This window comes from Lissotriton helveticus, chromosome 3_1 (assembly GCF_964261635.1).
Source record: "Lissotriton helveticus chromosome 3_1, aLisHel1.1, whole genome shotgun sequence".
In the NCBI taxonomy this organism is placed as follows: Eukaryota; Metazoa; Chordata; class Amphibia; order Caudata; family Salamandridae; genus Lissotriton; species Lissotriton helveticus.
In genome coordinates, this window is record NC_136061.1 from 1,934,995,220 (window position 1) to 1,935,015,513 (window position 20,294).

At 44.8% G+C, this 20,294-nt stretch overlaps 1 protein-coding gene across 8 annotated transcripts in view; it reads left to right on the top strand.

The window, feature by feature from the left end:
- The window catches only part of TLE3 (TLE family member 3, transcriptional corepressor), a 103,403-nt gene that overhangs the window by 45,186 nt on the left and 37,923 nt on the right, over positions 1-20,294 (top strand). For 2 of the 8 annotated variants that reach the window (XM_078682988.1, XM_078682991.1), the window contains exons 7-8: positions 6,756-6,948; positions 7,494-7,510. In XM_078682988.1, coding sequence (XP_078539114.1) covers positions 6,756-6,948; positions 7,494-7,510 — 210 coding nt within the window. Of the gene's footprint in view, positions 1-6,755; positions 6,949-7,450; positions 7,511-20,294 lie in introns of all 8 variants that reach the window. The other 6 variants (XM_078682985.1, XM_078682989.1, XM_078682990.1 and 3 more) reach the window with 4 other exon arrangements.

The following is a 20,294-nucleotide window of genomic DNA, read 5'->3' on the forward strand; positions in this document are numbered from 1 at the left end:
TACTTCACTTGCCCATCTGGCAGCGTCACAGAGTACATTACAAATATTAAGTGCCCACCTAGGTTTGGAACTCCGTCCTTTATTCAACGTTCGTGGCCTCTGCCTGATGAGCCGTTGGTCCAAGCATTCTACCTCCAGCGGTCCATTGACCCAACAGTGCGTCCGCCAACAACACGTGATAGGAAATTGTCAATGAACTGGGTACAATCTTGCCCAACCTAGGATCCAATTTGACTTTTACTGGAGCCCAGCTGAACACTGCAGCGTGAATGCCCCACACCTTTACAGATGCATTGCTCTGCCCTTGACCCCATTTCATCTCCGTTCTCATCCTCGTGGTTTTGCTTCATAAAGAGAGCCTTTTGTGTCCAAGTGGTTAAAAATATTTTTCTGAAGATGCCTTTCACACAACTTGATATTAACCATTATTGGCTTCAAGAGACTAGCCCCACTGCTGTGGTTGATGTGTTTATTAAGGAAATTGAGTGATAGTTTACGGCAGCCCTCTGATATCATTCTATCTCAACTCGCCAGCGTATTTTAATGGTGCTTTTCTGTCCGTAGGTGCACATGCTTTGATGTCAAGACTTGGCTAATGGAATTACCGAAGGCAAAGATAATCACCTATGCTGAAGTTAAAAAAACAACAACAAAAACCTAAAATATTGCAAATGACGTTGCATCATAAAAATATTAAAATTAACTAATGAATTACAAAACTGTGTTAAAAAGTAAAAACACCAGAATAAGGATGTCTCAATAAAGCTCCTTGTTGATGCTAAATGACTTCTTACTAGCTCTGAGAGGCCCGCCTTCCCAGTGGGAGAGGTTTTAAACTTTATATACTACACGCCTGTAAGTCCAAGCTGTCATACGCCACCAACCCCAGTGCCAGCTCTGTGCATGTACACCTTTGAAGTGCATAAACAACGAAGCACTCTGTCATGGCGAATCTTATTGGTTTGTTTGTGTGGGGCTTCACATGGGCAGAGTAAGGCAGGCATCTGTACTTCCAAATACTACAGAAATAATATTAGGCTTCCCAAAGGAGCACTGGCCTTTCCCTGTATTCGGATTGAAGCCACATTTGTCTTGAAGGGGGAGAATTTCATGTGGTGCAAAAGCCAATACAATGAGTAACTTGTACTCCGATATTGAAGGTGCACATGGCGTACCTGGTGTGGCGGGTCAGACATGATTCCCAGGATGTTGTTAATGCTCATACTCCTGCCTCTAGCACATAACTTAATTGTCTGAGCACTAAATTACGAAACATGGCGGAATTCCAGGGTGTGGGAAACTTGCTTTGCAGGGTTAGCGGCGGTGTGCTTGAAGTTCCTATAACCAAGCCCATTTCAGCCCTACTTGAAGTAAAGGACCTTACTTTCAATACATTTCTGCATCCCACTCGCTCCCATTAAAAGTAAAAGGAAGGACATAATCAGGTCTGTGACACTGGCCTGTGGGCAGAGGCAGCAGGTACAAGGTGTCTTGTTCTGAGGACGTTCTCCAGCAGCAATGAATAGGGCTTCAGAAGGACATCAGCAGTGATGCTCACAAACAGGTCACCTCCCAAGGCAAGGTACATTTTTCTACTCCTTGACTTAAAAAAACCAAAAAAAAAGAAACTCCTGGAATTATTCGGTTTGAGAGTTTGAAAAAGTTTCTGTAAAACCACCCATGCGCTGGAGTTCCATTTGATAGAGATTATACTAATCACGTTGGAGATTTTTGCACTGCTTTCATGGATTATTCCTGTAACATCCTACAGACAAGACAGCATGACAACAACTCCCAATACCACAAGGTGACCAATCTGTTTTTCAAGTAGAATGCTGATAAAGGGAAGGTAATGGGCACGTCTAAATACTGTGCAGTCATGGTCTTTTTTAAGTACACTTTCATCCAGATGTGCCTCATAACCACAGTACAATTTGTGTTTATTATATGAAAGTTGTAGCTATGATACCAAAGCACATCTCATTTTTGGCAAATGTTGGTCAATAGCAACTTGGAAACCTCGTGCACCTTTCACAACAGCAATGATCAGGTAGTCCCAAAGTATCACCACCCCCACTCGTGAGCGTACACTTTATGCACAGTCATCGTGAGGGTTACTCAACAGTGAAGAGACTGATGGCTTCAAATGCCCAAGCAGGTTGGAATCTTGTGTTGGGCGGATCTTGGATCCAAACAAAGTTGGCCACTCAGTTACTTTTTCACGGTTTGCTTAATGAATGACTTTATAAATGCTAGTATGTGCTAATGTCTGCTTTCATTGGATCCATACAGTGTCGTATAAATCTTTCCAGTGTTTTATGGCACAACCACCAAACCTAAATTCGAGAAAGGAAAGCCTAACTTTTAGTTGAATAATTAAGACATTCGTTTTGAAGGTTTTTTCCGACCTTCGCACCAGGTGCAGCTAGTAAAGGTTTTCCTATTTCAGCAAGCACTGGCAAAATCAATAAGTCTTGATTTAATGAGCCAACAAATGTAAACCTAGGCATTCAAATGCTTTTTACATATCTTGCTTTCTCACCTTCTATTTATCATACTGAAGCATCCCTATTAATTTTGCCAATCATGGCAAAGGTAACCAAGCAATCGTGCATACAGGAGATAAAGATTTGAATGTGACAGTGTGCAGTGAGTATACTTCTCAGATGTAAAATAGTCCCTCGTGCATTCCATTTGGAAGCCGTTTCTAGAAAATGGAAAAACACAACCAGTAGCATGTAACACATAGTGAGAAAGAAATGCTCCTGGATGGATTCAAAGTCAAGTCTTATGTCTGTCTTATAATAATTGGTAACAATAGGACTTCCAGGCAACCGTGCTGTCTAGCCAGACAGTAGATCTGGAGGAGTCACTTGTCCATACGTCCTCCATTTGGTACTATACACATTGATTGACGAATGTAAACTTTGCCATAAGTCTGTGATAGCAGGGGGAGTTGATGTGATATCACTTCTGCCCATGCAATAATGACTGTTGTGTGCGTAAAGCATACATAATTACTGGATTGATGCACAGACGACATTCATAAGCTTGAGTTGCGCTTCTGTAATTACTCTCTGCACTGTAATTTACAAACCACCATGTCTATCCTCTTTTCTAACACAAATTGTTTGGTCTGCTCATTCCATTTGCTTTTCCTGGCTGAGATCACATTATCAGAATGCAGATCCCAAATAGCAGTTATCAAATCAAGTCTGAATTTGTCAATTTATGAAGTCGGAGTCCACATATTGGCCAGGAAAACCCAATTAAAAGCTTACTTATAATAATTATTTTTAATTGCAAATTGAAGTCTGAAACGCTATTCTACAGTTCTTGTACCAAACATGAAATTATGCTAGGCCTTTATCATTTGGATCGATTGCCCAAACCTACATTTAAAATTAAATAATCTTCCCATCACTTGTCAGTGGCTCCAATTGGAGAGCAAGCATTTGAAAATCCAATCGCTCTGGTGTTGGCTGCCAGCATTTTGGCTTTGTCAGTGCTTGTTGTCATTTTTTGTAAACCTTTATTGTTGGGTATGCTGCATGGCTCTCGTCAGTCAAAAAGAAAAAAGTTGCGAAGAGTGAAAATTCTTTTTTTAGTCTCAAATCACACACTGCCATAGTAATCCTTGGCACTCAAGGGAACTGCTTGTGTGTGGGTGTGCTCCTTGTGAACGGGTAGAATGTCACAACGAAGTCATCCAGCGGCTGGAGCGAGCGGTAGGAAATTGTGAAGAACCCTATAGCCACCCACTAGATGAATATGGCTGGCTGAAAGCCTCTATAAGTAAATATCATTTTACGCCTTTAATTTTAGTAAAATCAAAAGGTTTTCACAAACGCCATTTTGCGAGTTACCATTTCACAGTATTGCTACTATGCAAGCCAATGACCTAGCGTGTGCAGGGAGCTTTCAGTAGGAAGTGTCACATTTGCAATCGCCACCCTCCATTTTAAAAATTAAAAAGTCCAGCATAGGTGAAGCAATAGATTTGGCTTTAATATGCTAGCACCAATAAACACTGGAATTCACCAATGTTGTTTACATGCTTTGCATTACAAATGGGGGACAAAGTAGCATTAAAGTTGCTTTCTGTGTGGTATGTATGTTTGTATGTATGTATATAGGGGATACAGAACAGGATGTCACAAATAGCATGATGATTGAGTGTAGTTTTCAGATGTAAATTAGTCACTCGTGCGTTCCAATGGAAACACTGCCTGCAAGGAGGAATCCTGGCCTAATTAGCACTTTAGAGTGAGGTGAGAGAATGAAGCTCCTCTGAGTTAAGCTAAGGGCCATTCTATGTATATTTTAAATAATTGGTAACAGTATATCTTGTAGACAGATATGCTGCCAAGCCATACCTAAAAAGATCATGGGTATGCATTGCAGTTTGAATTGCTTTGTGTGCTGCCTTTTCTTGTATAGGAAATGCCTCAGGCCTGTCTCTGTTGTCTTGTCCTCATCACCTATGTACATTTTTATATTATTTTTATTATCATTATTGCTATTGACACTTTTATAGGTGCTTGCCACAATCGACCACTGGATGGACAGGCTAGATTACTGTCAGCCGTGTCCATGTGCATCGGCCCCTACAAGGTCTTAGATGGGACGCAGTGTGCAGGACCGAGCTCCTAAAACTCTTTTCGAAATGAGCGTTGGCATGTGATTGTCCTTAACTGCCTTGCCAGTGCCCAGACACCCTGCTCTTGTGCATGCATGTCCTAGCTCGTCCAGATTAGAATTGGTTTACTTTTGAATGTCCAAAAAATTCAATAGTACATCCCAAGTTGTGCGCTTAAACTCTCTGATTTCACTCAATTTCCTCCTAAAAGATTCTGTGACAATGTTTAGCTTGTTCTCTGCTGCCCACTCAATACTGAAAAGATGTCTTTTTAACTGGCCAAGAATGGCAAGAGTTGATCGCCATGTGTGGACTTCTTATGAATAGCGCAGTATAGGTCTATTGAACCAGAAGGGTAATGGAGAAACCTCGGCTGTGTGAGCACTCTGACAGCCCGAGGGCTCCATAGACATGTGTTGCATGCTCCCCTTCAGTGTATGCACTGCAATAGATGTTTAAATAATATAGGCACACTTGATCTAAGTCAGTCTGTTGTGGATAGTGGATTTTTGGTACGTGGCGGCGTTATTTGAATGTTGTGTTGCAGATGCATTTCCTGTGATGTTTTACTTTTGTGTTGGCTTCGTTTGTGTGCGTTTTTTTGATTTTGCGTTAATGTCTGAGGGGTGTTTGATTCTTTATTTATAAAACCCTTGGTGCCTTTATAGTGATTGCATGGAATTCGAAGCCTGCAGTCACATTTAGTAACTTAATTTTATATAGTTTATATAGAGAAGAAAGTCATTTGCAATTCTATCAGTAAGTAATGGCACCCCTACACATTAATTGCAGATATAAGCCTGTCGGCAATTAGTGCCTTAGATACAAAACTTTCTTCCATGAGTAGATGTGACTTACTCCTAGAAATTCTGTAGAAAGCTTAAGAGTAAGCTAAGAATTTGCAACTACTTAGAGAGCATTATATTGGGCCACAAGTATATATGAGAGCTGTACACACATATATATGAGAGCTATATATATATATATGTGTGTGTATAGCTATATATGTATATATGTGTGTGTTTAATGTGTCGTGTGGGGAAAGAGTTGCGGCAGTTGCACTATGAAATAATAATGGTCACACAGACATAACCTGCAGCTATGAGGCCACCGCTGCCAGCAGGTAGGCATCTTAATGCATTACATTAACGAATGCTACTGCAAAGGGGTCCACAAATAAATGTTTTTAAAGAAAATAAATGGAAACTTGTATTATAAAAATGCTTTTCTTCCCATAATGGCTAATTGATTTGGAGAAAAAAAGTATGCTGCGTGTGAGATCTTGCAGATGATGCTGTTGGTGAAGTCATACTTCTTGTGATCTTTGATCGCATGTGAGGCTGCGTATCTACCTCGCCATAACTGGGAAAGATCTGTCTTTTTAGGATTTCGTTAATAATGACCCTGAAGATGGGTTTTTTCTTGGTATGGGAGGGGCCTTTTTCATGTTTCATTTTGATTACATTGGTGGTTCTGGGTCATGTCCTGTCCACCGGTTATGGGCTGCTGCCCTGCCTAGCCAAGCACCGCCCCGCAGCATGGCTGTCGGCCATGCCTTGCGTTCATTGAGGTTCAGTGCGATAACCCACTGGGCATGGACTGTGGGCAGTAGTTATTTAGTTACGTGCTTTACAAGAATTCACTAAATTTGCATTTTAATAGAAAAAGGCAAATTTAATGAAATCCCTAAATAACCCACTTTTTCTATCACACTCTGCCCTAGTCGCTCCTCCGACTGATCAGCTCCCTACTAACCAGTATCAAACATAGACATACTTTATTTTTGAACGGTTTCTGATGCAAACCTCGTGTGGTTTTGAATAGTAATGCCCTAAACCATCCCTGTGCGCCGTTTGCTGGTGTAATGAGCTATTGATACTTGCAGTATGTAAATGTTAGTACAACTGACTTCATTTTCTAATAGTCCCAGTTTGCAACAGAAAAAAAGAGGTTCGAACTGTAAAATCTCCAATGTGGAGGCTAAAGTGTCCACTTGTCCTTTGTCCCCATCCAAATGTATCCCCTTGCCCATGGTCCCCATCCTCCTCTGTGCAACCATCCACTAGTCCATTTAGCAGACCCTGCGTTTCTCAGTCGCTGTGCTCTCTTCTTACAGCAGCAGCAGCTCCAGGCCCAGCACCTCTCCCATGCCGCCCATGGCCACCCGGTGCAGCTTCCACCGCACCCCTCCGGCCTCCAGCCCCCACTCACGGGTAGCAGTGCAGGGCTGCTGGCTTTGGGGGCCCTCGGGAGCCAGGCCCACCTGGCAGTGAAGGATGAGAAGAATCACCACAGCCTGGACCAGAGAGGTAAGCGAGCACAGATCACACTGCACATGGAGCGGGTGGGACTCTGCTGCAGTAGGTCACATCACTGGTTGCATAGTTTGAGGTGGAGCACTTTGGTCATTTGATGGAGTATTTCTGGGAAATTGAAATCCTTTGTATGCAAGGTTTTTCCTGTAAATTCCTACCACATTCACAACCATCAAATTATCTGCTAAACTTATTCACCTGCTGCTCAAACTGTCTATGATCCTGGAAAACAGGCCTACTGAAAATTGGCATAAAAGAGGAGGCCTTGTCGCTTCCCTGGAACACCCAACTCGGGGGATGGGTACGCTGATGTGGCGTATGCTACCTCCAGAACTGGGGGCTTTCCACGGGGCTACCTGTCTCCAGTGGATTGGGACAGGAACTCCAAGCATAGAGAAGAGCAGCCCTGGGAACTGGCTTCTGAGCCTGTAGTTTCTTGCTTTTGATTTACTATTGAGTGTTTATCTCACTTGCTTCCTCTCTTCTTTCCCTCACTGTGGATGGAACGCTGGTGCGGATGTGGCCCTTCTTCTGTAAAGAGCGGGAGTCCATTTTGGTGAGTTCTTCTCTCGTTTGTCTTTCTTTCTTGTAGTGGGAAGCCCATGTAGTGCTTTGCTGCTTTTGCACAGAGGTGTCCACTGACTCTTGTGGTTGCTCCCCCTATTTTCCTGCGTATCCTATTCAAATGAGGTGTTGGTGGCGAACAAACCTTCAGTTTCTTGAAGTGCACCCCTAAATTCGCGGTCGCTGCTGGAAGGTTTTGATTGTATTCAAGGCTTGGGGATGCAGACAGTGTCTCACTGATACATGAATTATGAGAATACATTTAAAAATCTGTTTGGAAATGAGTATTCATATCTCACCATGTGTTCCACTGCTTAATATACTGATGGCCTCTATGTTCTTGGAAGCCTGTGAGTATAGACCAGTGTAAAATGCGTGCACCGTACTTGTGAACCGTGTGTGGGCCCCTTGCAGTAGGGTGCCATAGTGGTTGCTGAGAGGTGTTAAAGGGCTTTGAAAGGTGTAGACAGGCGTTGAGGTGGTGACCATTGAATATAGCCAAGTTTTGAGAAGGTGTGGAGTTTGGACGCTGGGCCATGAGGGCACCTTTGGAATTGGGCTCCTAGAGAAGAGGGGTGGAAGACAAACTGGACAGAGGGTGCTGCCTTGAGAAGCAGGCAACAGCAAGGACGAGGCCATGTTAATTTGAGACCTGAAGAGGACCTGATTGCAAAAGAGCTAAACTAGTCTAGTCCTGTATGCTTATAACCTCACCATCGATAGAACTTCAGCCTGGTATTCACTACTTGTTACAATTGAATGCTTTAATTGACTACCCATTCTAGTAGTTTGTGAAAAAAACACACCATATCAGAAGATTCCTGATATGCCCACTTAACATTTTTTTCATGTATATTCAGACAAGCAAAGTATTTTATTTTTATTGCGTTTTTAACAAAACTGAAAGCGAGCTGAAAAAGTGTCACTGGTGGAGAGGATCCGATAAATCACCAGCGTGCTGTGTAAAAGAAACCCTTCTAACATCTATGAACCGCTATGTAAATGGTGTATGCTTTGTAGCAGAGCTTACGTGCATTAGCTGCTGGTTCCAATACTTGCCATATATTTTCTTCTATGGGTTGGCTAGGTACCCCTCAATTTCCAGTCTTCAGGGGGGATCTTCTCTCGCACCATGGTGGTGCCAGAGGCCAGTGTTGTCCCCATTAGATGCTTGTTGACATTTCTAAATTGATTTCTCTGCTGGAGGAGATTAATCCGAATTTAAATCCTGGATTATTGCTTTTCTGGTCTGATCTCAATTATCTTCTTTGGCATATTTTGCAAAAATTGTTGCATCTTACCAGATCGAATTGGTCATTTTTTTCCCTTTATTTGAATGCACGATAAGTCTAAGTGTGCTGTGCTGGATGGACGGCCGGAGTTACTTGTGCTTTTAGCTGTTAATTCTTCAGGTGCAGCATTGCTGGCTGTCCCTATAGGTGAAGGGAGTCGGCAGATAGCCGAAAGTATCCGATGTTCTGAGCATGGCCTTGAGACGGAGGATTGGGCCATAAGAATCAGATTGAAGTTTTGATCGGCAGGCCATAAGAAGGCCAAACTGAAGTGTGCCCCAAGCGGACTGGTAAAGGATGGGGCATCAGAGGTGATGGCCAGGGTAGAGAGCAGTACAAAAGGGGGTGGTTATGGACGGAGCATCTGAACCAATCAAACACTCGCACCCAGTCAACAGATCTGGGTTTAATCCATCACCATTCTTTAGCCCACTCTGCCACCCCAGTTCAGACATGGCCATATGCAAATCAGTCTGAACCTGTGCCTAATGGGAACAGTCCAGCCCGAACTGCCAAGCCATGCCTTCCCTGGACTGTAAACAAGCTTCCTAGGACCGGTTTCTAGCATTTCAGCAGTCTATAGCCAGGCTTGCTTGAATCCAGTGGCAAAGTGAGCAAGGGACTCACGTCTGAGCATACCCTGCCAACTTATGGCAAACAAAGCGGTACAAAAGGGGGTGGTGATGGACCGAGCATCTGAACCAATCAAACACTCACACCCAGTCAACAGATCTGGGTTTAATCCATCACCGTTCTTTAGCCCACTCTGCCACCCCAGTTCAGACATGGCCATATGCAAATCAGTCTGACCCAGTGCCTCATGGGAACAGTCCAGCCCAAACTGCCAAGCCATGCCTTCCCTGGACCGGAAACTAGCTTCCTAGGACCGGCTTCTGGCATTTCAGCCGTCTTCAGGCAGGCTTGCTTGAATCCAGTGGCAAAGTGAGCAAGGGACTCGCGTCTGAGCATACCCTGCCAACTTATGGTGAGGTAACGGGTTTTTAGGAACCCGTTTGGTGCCAGGGGATAACACCCGAAGACCTCTGAGTTCTCCCTTGTTTCGGACCACAGAAACACTGAGTCTTCTAGTTGCAGTCAGAGATCAAGTTTTATTGGCAGCTACCAAGTAACCGGTGTCCTAGAAGCACGACAAACACGGGTCATGTGTTCTCAGGAGACTGTTCGTTTTTACAGAACCAGCCTTCTCCTTATATACAAAAATAATAGCTGCAAGCAAGAATTCTTGAGTTTATGATATGGCTATACACATATTTCTACAATAATACAAAAGAGCGAAGTCATGTAGGCAAGCCCGTATTTTAGATGTCCAATTCGTGATAGATTACCCAGCCAAGCCCGGAACTCCCATCAGATATCGGTGAAGCCCCAATAAAAGAAGGCACCTCCTAGTCATAAAACTGGCCATAAACAGGGAACGCGGACAGGCGTGTGTGTAGAAAACATGATCTGGATGTAGTGAATGGTTTGGGGCATGTTATGCATTGATGCTATCGTATTAGGCCACTGGGCGAGGAGCTGCCCAAACAGGTTTGGCTGGAGGCAAGGGAGTCAGTTGGGACAGGTCAGGGGGGAGTCAGGGAAGGTGGACGTGTCCTTTTAGATCAAGCTCGACCTTTATTTGACTTATCATGAGGGCAAGACACAAGATGGATACCGTTTACAAAATGGAGTCTGAGGGGTCGGGACGGAAACTACGATTCAAGGGTGTTAGCATGCCTTGATCATGACGCAAATGCATAGAAATGATGTCCTAATCATTATCGGTTCGTCGACACCAAATTCGTCATGGTACGTTGATGTTTCGGGACACGGGTATCGGACCTCGATACCGGGACAACAGTAGGGTCCAGAATTTCAGAACCACAGACCCTCCTTTTGCCCTCATATAAGGCAATAATTCATGTTAATCCGAGTCTAAATCTGTATGAAGGAATTCGTGGAGATGCTGCTGTAGCATCATTCTGTTGCTCAGTTCGTCCCTTGACACAGGCTTCCGTACACATGAGGTAGCACAGAGGCCACATAGTGCAGGAGCGCACTGTACACACAGGCAGAACATAAACAGAAGTGCTAAGATCATCCCAACGAAGATCAGTGTTTTCCATCCCCAGGTAGCAATCAGTTCCCAGAACCACCCTAGTAAGGACCAGTCCCCTTTTTCTACGTGAAGGGAACCAGATATCTCGTGTAGCTTAGAGATGGCCTGGTACACTGTCGGTGCGTTATCAGGGATGCAATAACTGGATTGGATCACTCTACACACACCACCACGATCGGCGAATATGATATCTAGGGCAACTCTGTTCTGAAGGGTCATAAGTCGATCCGACTGAAGTTCGGTCGTCAAATTGCCAAGGGCTCCGGCCGTTGTAATCACGGCGGATTCATCTATCCTCGATAACTGGCGAATATTCCTGCTGTTCACCATAGGCCCCCAAAATGGCAGAAAACCCTTTGCGAAATCAGCGAATTCCTGACCCGCGGTGTCGTCTTTACTCACGACACCTCTAGCTGTCCTTGTCCGATGGTAATCTGCTCTGGCCGTGTAGGTGGGAGGCAGCAGAAATGAGATAAAACATGTACCTGAGAAGTCAGGGGGGCAACCAGGTGTAGGCTTGGTCATGGCAGACGAAATACGTGCCTTTGGCTGCTAAGAATATAGGGGAAGTTCGGGAAGCAAACACATATGTTACCGTGCATATACTCTTTCCTAATTGTGCTTTGGGATCCCTACCGATACCTTGTAAACATAAGTGACCTCGGTTGGGTACTATCCAAACTGGGCGGGATTTCTTTGCTGTCTGGCTCTTACTCAGGTAAACCCCATATTTAGTTACGTTCCAACGAGTGTACGGAGTGAGTTCATCTTTGGGAATCGTAAGATAGGTGTCGAACTCTCTACTCATATTTCTTATCCCTGATACTAGTGCCTTGTTACTGGAATCACTCTCAGTAGAACGGGTCGGGTACGGTTCTAGGGCGAATAGGAACATGGTCTGGAAAGCCCACAGAGAACCATAATAACTGAAAGGCAGGATGAAGTATGGGATACCCTTATCAGTCGTGTGCGGCATGAGTCCGCATACCCAACAGTTCGATGTGTTCATTATGGACTGGTGTTGGTGTAGAAGTGGAATGAATGAGTTATTTACAAATTCGAGTCTTCTGGCAGACTCGTGTTCAGGTAGAGGGTGAAAGGAGTGTGTGGAGAGAGTGAGAGGAGGAGTTGGCCGAGTGTCATTTGAGAACAAGGAAACTTGAAAGACGAATAGGGTATAACCAGTCAAGAACATTGCTATGCTACACAACATAAAAATACATATTATCAAAAAACTTCTTTTGGCCAGTATCGGGCATAATTGTCTTTCAAAGTCTGTGAGTCTGGCAGGTCTCTTTACCCTAGGAAACTCCATCCTCTAGTTGCTGCCTGCGGTGGTAGGTTGGTTCTGCCAGGGAGTGCGCTCTGTTCAGTCCGGGGTAACTCCCTTGGACCAACCAGAACCGTTGACCTAAACGTCCCCCGTTGCACTCCCCAGACTTCAACCGCGACCCTAGCAGCAGAACCGGATGGCGGTTCGAAAATCAAAAATGAGCAAGTTTCCTGAGAGTGAGAGAGCTGAAAAAATCAAAAATAGTTCTTGGGGGAAGGGAAATCACATTAGTTTGCTTTTTATTAGTCTCTTTGTCTTGACCTTAGATTATGTTGTTGTTTCCCAGGTACGGTGTGGTCTTCAAACAATGTCTTAGGTTCTGAAGTGTCCAACTGCATTGACGGTGGCACAAGTCCTTGTAAAATATGATCACTCTCCTTTTCGGTACCAGTTTCTTTTAAACGTGCATCGCTGAAAGGGATGAAGCGAGGTATGGATTCTGTCTCGGAGTCGGCAATTCCTTCGTTGACCCACCGGTCGTATGGAAGGGGCAGAGGGACCCGTTTACAATGGGTCCCGTGCACCCAGTTCTTTTTGCCTTCCACCCGAACAGCTGATCTCGTGGAAAGAAGTACCAGGTACGGTCCGGTCCACCTCGGCTGTCCGTTGTTTGTGCGCTGGAAATTCCGCACTAAGACCCACGTGCCGGGTTTGATGGAGTGACCTGGATCGTCAGAGGCTGGCGGAGAGGAACTGTGAACCTGTTGGTGTAAAACACGCAATTTAGTTGTTAATTCGCACAAATAGTCAAGCAGTACGGGGTGCTCTATTTCGCTGAGTTTCTTTGGCCTTGGCACGCCCCAGACGTTGGCTGGGCGGCCAAACACTATCTCATGAGGACCAAGTCCTAACCTGGAGTGGACGGTCATTCTGGTTGACAAGAGTGCTAGGGGCAAGGCGTCAGGCCATTTAAGACCTGTACAGGCTTGGATCTTGGCTAATTTAAGCTTTAAAGTGCCATTGTAGCACTCTACTAATCCAGCTGATTGGGGGTGATTCGCAGAGTGAAACTTTTGTTGTATGCCTAAACACTCACACACTCTCTTCATCACGCGTCCTACGAATTCACTTCCATTATCACTCCAGACGATTCTAGGCATGCCGAATCTCGGGAAGAACTCTTTGACAAGGGCTTTGGCAGTTGACAAGGCAGTATTGTCCTCAAGGGGGTACGCTTCCACCCACTTGGAGAAAGCGCAAACAACCACGAGCACATACTTCAGATTGTTGCATCTCTCCATGTGAATGAAATCAAGCTGCAAAACCTCGAACGGATACGTTGGAGGCGCAAAATGACCAGCTGGAGTTGGGGTTCCCCTACCGGGATTGTACTTCAAACACACCATACAGTTTCTGACCACATTCTCTGCATATTTCGGGATATTACCATTTTGCCATACTGGGGCCAATACTTTACAGATTCCTCTCGAACTAATGTGCGCAACTCCATGAGCCATGGTTACTACTGCAAGTACATATGCGTTAGGTAATAGCCATCGCTGGTGTTCTGACAGTTCGACCCAACAACCATTCGCGTCTAGTCTACCTTTACTTTCTCTCCATTCATTCACCTCTTTCTCAGTTGCCTCGGCTTGTATAGATTTCACGCTTTCAATGGTGTCCTCACACATTCCTACATCCGTAATCCATCTTGCGGGACCTACAACATACATCCGACTCATCGTGTTCCTTGCAGTCTCTTTCGCAACCTCGTTTGCAAATGCATTCCCGCAGCCAACATCATCTTTAATCTTTTTGTGTGCACTGCATTTCACAATTGCAACTTGTAGTGGCAAGGTCAGTGACTCGAGGAGCTCATTAACTAACTGACCATGTTGTATCTTTGCACCATGTGACGTAAGAAACCCACGTTCACGCCACAATCTCCCAAAACTGTGAGCCACACCAAAGGCGTATTGGCTGTCAGTGTACACATTCACTCGCTTTCCTTTCGCTAAAACACATGCTCTGGTAAGCGTAATTAGCTCTGCAGCTTGTGCAGAATTATGGGAAATGCGCGCGGTCTCTATAATGGTGTGTAATGTCGTTACGGCATATGCTGCAGTCGTATCACCATTCGGCAGCTTGAAACATGAACCATCAACCCATAAAGTATCGTTGCATTCAGGAAGGGGAGTGTCCTGTAAGTCTACTCTCCCTTTTGTCTCTTCTTCAGTCCTAAAACAGCAGTCATGGTTATCAATCTTGTCTGTTTCTGTCGTAATGGGTAATAACGTTGCGGGGTTCAGTGTATCACACCTCTTTATGTGGATGTGACTTGCTAGCAGTGTTAGTTCGTAACTGGATAGTCGAGCGCTAGTAAGATGTTGTGTCTTCGTCCTGTTTAGTAAAATGTCTACTGCATGCGGGACCATAACGATCAGAGTATTATTCATGACTAATCCAGCAGACTGTCGAATGCAGACAGCTGCTGCGGCGGTGGCCCTCAGACAACTTGGTAGGGCTTTAGCCACAGGGTCTAGAGTTGCCGAAAAATACGCGCATGGGTGCTGTTTGTCCCCAAAATGTTGTGTTAAAACTGATAATGCACAACCTTCCTTCTCATGGACATATAATGTAAAAGGCTTACTGTAGTTGGGGTTTCCTAACACAGGAGCCGAACATAATGCATCACGCAACTTGTGGAAACTCGTTTGGCAGTCTTCAGACCAGGGCATAGGATTTGGCGTGTCTTTGCAGAGTAGTGCCAGCAAGGGTTTAGCTAGTAGTGAGAAATTCGGTATCCATTGTCTACAGTACGATGTAATGCCCAAGAAGGCCCGAACATCTCTCTGTGTCCTTGGGGCACTCAGTTCTGCAATTGCCTGTATTCTTTCTGGTGTCAGTCTCCTTCGACAAGATGTGACCTATGTAGGTAACTTCTTGTCGGCAAAATTGTAGTTTGGAGAGAGAGACTTTGTGCTTCATGTCACATAAGTTACGTAATAATGATAACGTAGCTTTCTTGCAAATCTCTTCAGTGTCTGCAGCGATCAGCAGATCGTCTACGTACTGAATCAGAGTTGAGCCATTCGGTAGAATAATCGTGTCTAGTTGTGTTTTCAGGGCCTGACTGAATATTGATGGGCTTTCGCAGTAGCCTTGAGGAGCGCACTTGAAGCGGAAGCTTCGTCCTCCTAAATTGAATCCAAAAATATCTCTACTCTCTTCAGCAATCGGGATGCTGAAGAAAGCGTTCTTCAGGTCAATCACCGAGAACCAAGCTGCTGAAGCTGGAACCATCGTCAATAAAGCAGTAATGTCGGGGACAACTGGAAACTGTGGAATAACTATCTTGATCACTTCTCTGAGGTCTATGACGAACCTATACACAGGCGGTTGTAAAGGATCAGTACGCTTTAAGACGGGCAGAACTGGACTGTTACAAACATTTCCTGTTGTTTCTTCGATGACGTCTTTATCAATCAAGTCATAAACAATCATCAATAACGCCTTTTTACATTCGCTAGATATTTTGTATTGGGGAATACGTGGCAACCTAACGTTGGCTTTCAATGTTATGACATACGGTGCTATCTCCAAACGACCTACATCATTAGAGCCATTAGCCCAAAGTATATCAGGAAGTGATAACAATTCAGTCGGAATATTGTCCTTTGACAAATACATTGGAGAAATGACTTTCTTACCTAAAGTAAGTTGTACTCCCAAGGGGGAACAGTACAAAGTCGCATATAACCTTTTTAGCAAATCCAAACCTAACAAATTTTCACCGCAACCTGTTGTAAGAATGAGGGGTGCTTCTAATTCGCATGGGCCAATAGAAAGAGATATAGGACTAGAGATCGGGTTTCTAACAGGGGCGCCAGAGAAACCTACTGAAAAATTCATTTCGCCAGACAAAGGTGCGCCAGGAAGTTTCGAGTGCATGATAGAACTTTTTGTAGCACCAGTATCCAGCAGAAATGGCTCTGACACTCCTGAGGTAATTACCTTGACATAAGGTCCATTCTGATCTACTGGAACTGAAACAACTCCCTCTCTTTGTCCATGGCTGTCCTAGCAATCGTTACCCTCATTTTCGTGTTCGGTGTAATAGTCGTCAGCATAGTACTGAGCTGACCTAGACGATTCATTATTCTGTTGGTCAAAGCTGTTCATCGAATTCTGAGGCGGAAAAGAAGTTGTATTCTGGGTGAAATTTCCACGGCCCCTACCTCTAGGGGCATGTTGAACACCTCTTCCCCTTACACCTGAAGCACCGCTCAAACGTCGCGCAAGAGCCGGACAATTACCTTTAAAGTGACCCTCTTCTTTGCAATACGCACATTGATTCGGGCCATAAGCAATACGCTGATGGGAAAACTAGTTTCCTTGCGCGTTTCTCGAATACTGCTGTTGTGGTTGATAATTGGGCTGACTAGCCGTACGAGGCGGATAGGCTTGCTGGAGAAGAACTTTAGTTTTTAAATCTTTTGTCTTTTTGGCGAATTTATCTAGCTCGTCTTTGCGCCTATTTTCATAGTACTGGGCTGTAGCTAAAATTTGCGCTGACGTAGAGACAGCCCAAGCACTCTCTGAATCTTTCAGTTTATTACACAGTTCAGGCATTAAATTGTGTACGAATTTGTCTACAAACAATCTTTGACCACCCTCGGTAGCCATATCCTGACCACTATGATCGGTGAAAGTCTCCTCAAATCTTGTGAAAAAGTCACACATTCTCATCTTTCTTCTGCTTGCACGCAGATAGCTTGTCCCAGTTTATGCGTACTTCAGGCATTATTGTTTTCATGTACGCGATAATCCTACCGGGAAGTTCAGCTATTAACGGCTCAGGTTTAAAACCACCTATTTGTCTAGCATCCATAGCGGTAATGTTCGCCCATGAGTCACCTAGTTCTTGGTCATGGTTCGTATGACGGATTTTGCTCCATAAAGGATGTGGAACAACGTTCCCAAACAACATGTCTATATCCGCTAAATTCATTATACATGAGCTTGCAGTTTGCGATAACTCCTTATAATACCCAGTCGGGTTTTTACGAGGATCAGGCAGTGTCTGCTTGAGTGCTAAGACTTCGGATCTTTTCCAGGGGACATGTACCCATACACGCTGGAAATGAGGCAGAATTGGTGAATTCGCATTCGCATCACCTTCCCTCCAAACCGGAGGAACCTCTCTCATGGGGTACTGTCTCGCTCTTTTCCTACCTGATACGTCGTCTTGGTACAATGATCTAGAGACGTTTCCCTTACTCCTATAAGAGAACAACAACTCTATCGCTTTCTCAACATCTGCGCCTGTAATCATACCTTCATGGAACTTAAAGCGTGTACGCCATAGTTCGTTCATTGTGTATTTGGGATCATTCGTCTCCAAATCTTCGCCCAGATATACACACATCTCTTCGAATACGTATCTCTGAGTGGGTGCATTCCATTGACGGAAAACTTCCATAACAGACTGAACATCATATCTAACAGTATCCATAATCCATTGGCGTGCTAGTTCATTCAGCACTTTTCTTTCCTCGTAATCAGGCAGTTGACTACGGGACTGTCTATGTTTTGTTTTAGGCGACCCAAAGAAAGGTGAAAATAGACTAGTGACGGTACCTGTCACTCTTTGTCTAATAGAAGGAGAACCTTGCGGAGGAGTAAGTGCCTCGGAAAAAACAGGCTGAGGCAAAGAAGTAGAGGCAATAGCAGAGGAAGTTGAAGTAGTAGCAGACGTAGTATCATAGACAATAGCTGGAGCTGTAGGCAAAGTCGTAGAAGTAGATGGAGTATGTAGCAAAGATGGCGGCCCTTGAGAAGGCTGCGCCGGAGAAGTAGAAACCAGCTGAAGAGGAGCTGGCGTTCGTGCAAGAGCTGGGTTACGTGCGCCGGGGCGCGGTATAGTAAAATGCTTTGGCGTTGTAGTAGCGTCTAACGCATACGGTGGAGGTGAGCTTAATAAGTGGGACATTAATGGATCTTTCTCGGATCTCTCCTCTTGACCTTGTCCCTTATTTGGTAACATCGGGTAGCATTTATCTACTGCTAGTTTCTTGCTCCTAATTATTTGTTCGTTTTCCTGCTCTTCCTCGTTATCCCTGTATGCAACGGCAGCTTGCACCATTGACATACCTCTTTTATTCCTTTTTGCTAATTTTATTTCTTTCTGTTTGGCTTCTTTGCGCCATAAGCGGAAAGAGTCAAACATCGCCGGCCGGGCTTTTCTCTTGAATAATTTGACCTCTAGGTTATCTAATATTTCTGAGTCGAAACTACCATATTGGGGCCATTTTAAAACACCATCCTTGCGGGTGTATTTTATCCACACTTCATTATATGTGATAGGACCTACGCCGTGCTTTACATAGAGCTCATATGTTGGAGTTCCAATCGGAGGAACCGGACAGGAATCCTCTAATCGGGAGTCCTTACTATAACCAAGACAAAACAAGTTTCCAAGTCTGCTAAAACCAGGCATCTTTGCTCACTAGTCTAGCTTCAAACTTCAAAGGATTATCTGTTACGATATTTCTCGTGAATACACAAGTCCTTCGGCTTTGGGGCTTGCAAGTACCAAATCAAAGCGTATCTCAAGGATACCAAAAACTAAGGACAAACTAAGGACTGGGAGACGCTCCACTTATACTTAACTGAAGTATTTGAAGATCTGTGACGTCGCTAGAAGACTCGTCTATCGTTTCGCTCTACCAAGGATCACTGGGTCCAAAACAAGGCGATAGTCAGGGCAGCAGTCCTTTGTAGCCGTCGGGACGCGGGGAACCTCGCAGCAAAGACCTTCGGAACCACGTCGACATACAGGGGTCGCTGAAGTGGCTGGCCGTCCTCTGGAATTTTCACACGAAGCTCCTCACGAACATCTGGCTTGGACCGTCGCTGCTTGATACCGCCCGAGTTGGGCGCCAACTGAGGTAACGGGTTTTTAGGAACCCGTTTGGTGCCAGGGGATAACACCCGAAGACCTCTGAGTTCTCCCTTGTTTCGGACCACAGAAACACTGAGTCTTCTAGTCGCAGTCAGAGATCAAGTTTTATTGGCAGCTACCAAGTAACAGGTGTCCTAGAAGCACGACAAACACGTGTCATGTGTTCTCAGGAGACTGTTCGTTTTTACAGAACCAGCCTTTTCCTTATATACAAAAATAATAGCTGCAAGCAAGAATTCTTGAGTTTATGATATGGCTATACACATATTTCTACAATAATACAAAAGAGCGAAGTCATGTAGGCAAGCCCGTATTTTAGATGTCCAATTCGTGATAGATTACCCAGCCAAGCCCGGAACTCCCATCAGATATCGGTGAAGCCCCAATAAAAGAAGGCACCTCCTAGTCATAAAACTGGCCATAAACAGGGAACGCGGACAGGCGTGTGTGTAGAAAACATGATCTGGATGTAGTGAATGGTTTGGGGCATGTTATGCATTGATGCTATCGTATTAGGCCACTGGGCGAGGAGCTGCCCAAACAGGTTTGGCTGGAGGCAAGGGAGTCAGTTGGGACAGGTCAGGGGGGAGTCGGGGAAGGTGGACGTGTCCTTTTAGATCAAGCTCGACCTTTAATTGACTTATCATGAGGGCAAGACACAAGATGGATACCGTTTACAAAATGGAGTCTGAGGGGTCGGGACGGAAACTACGATTCAGGGGTGTTAGCATGCCTTGATCATGACGCAAATGCATAGAAATGATGTCCTAATCATTATCGGTTCGTCGACACCAAATTCGTCATGGTACGTTGATGTTTCGGGACACGGGTATCGGACCTCGATACCGGGACAACAGTAGGGTCCAGAATTTCAGAACCACAATGGCGAACAAAGCGGTACAAAAGGGGGTGGAGAGCAGCCATGCCATAAGAGGGTAAGGTGAGGAGAGTCCTCACTGATGAAAGGGTGGAGGTGAGAGAGGACCATATGCGAGGGAGGTGTCCCTGAGGTGGCTGTGCTGATTCTGTGAAAAGATGGTGCCAGAGGTTGGACTATGGAAAACATAGGCCAGGCCATAGTGGGGTCTTTAGGAGATTTGACCAGAGGCAAGTTCTTGTGGGCATAGG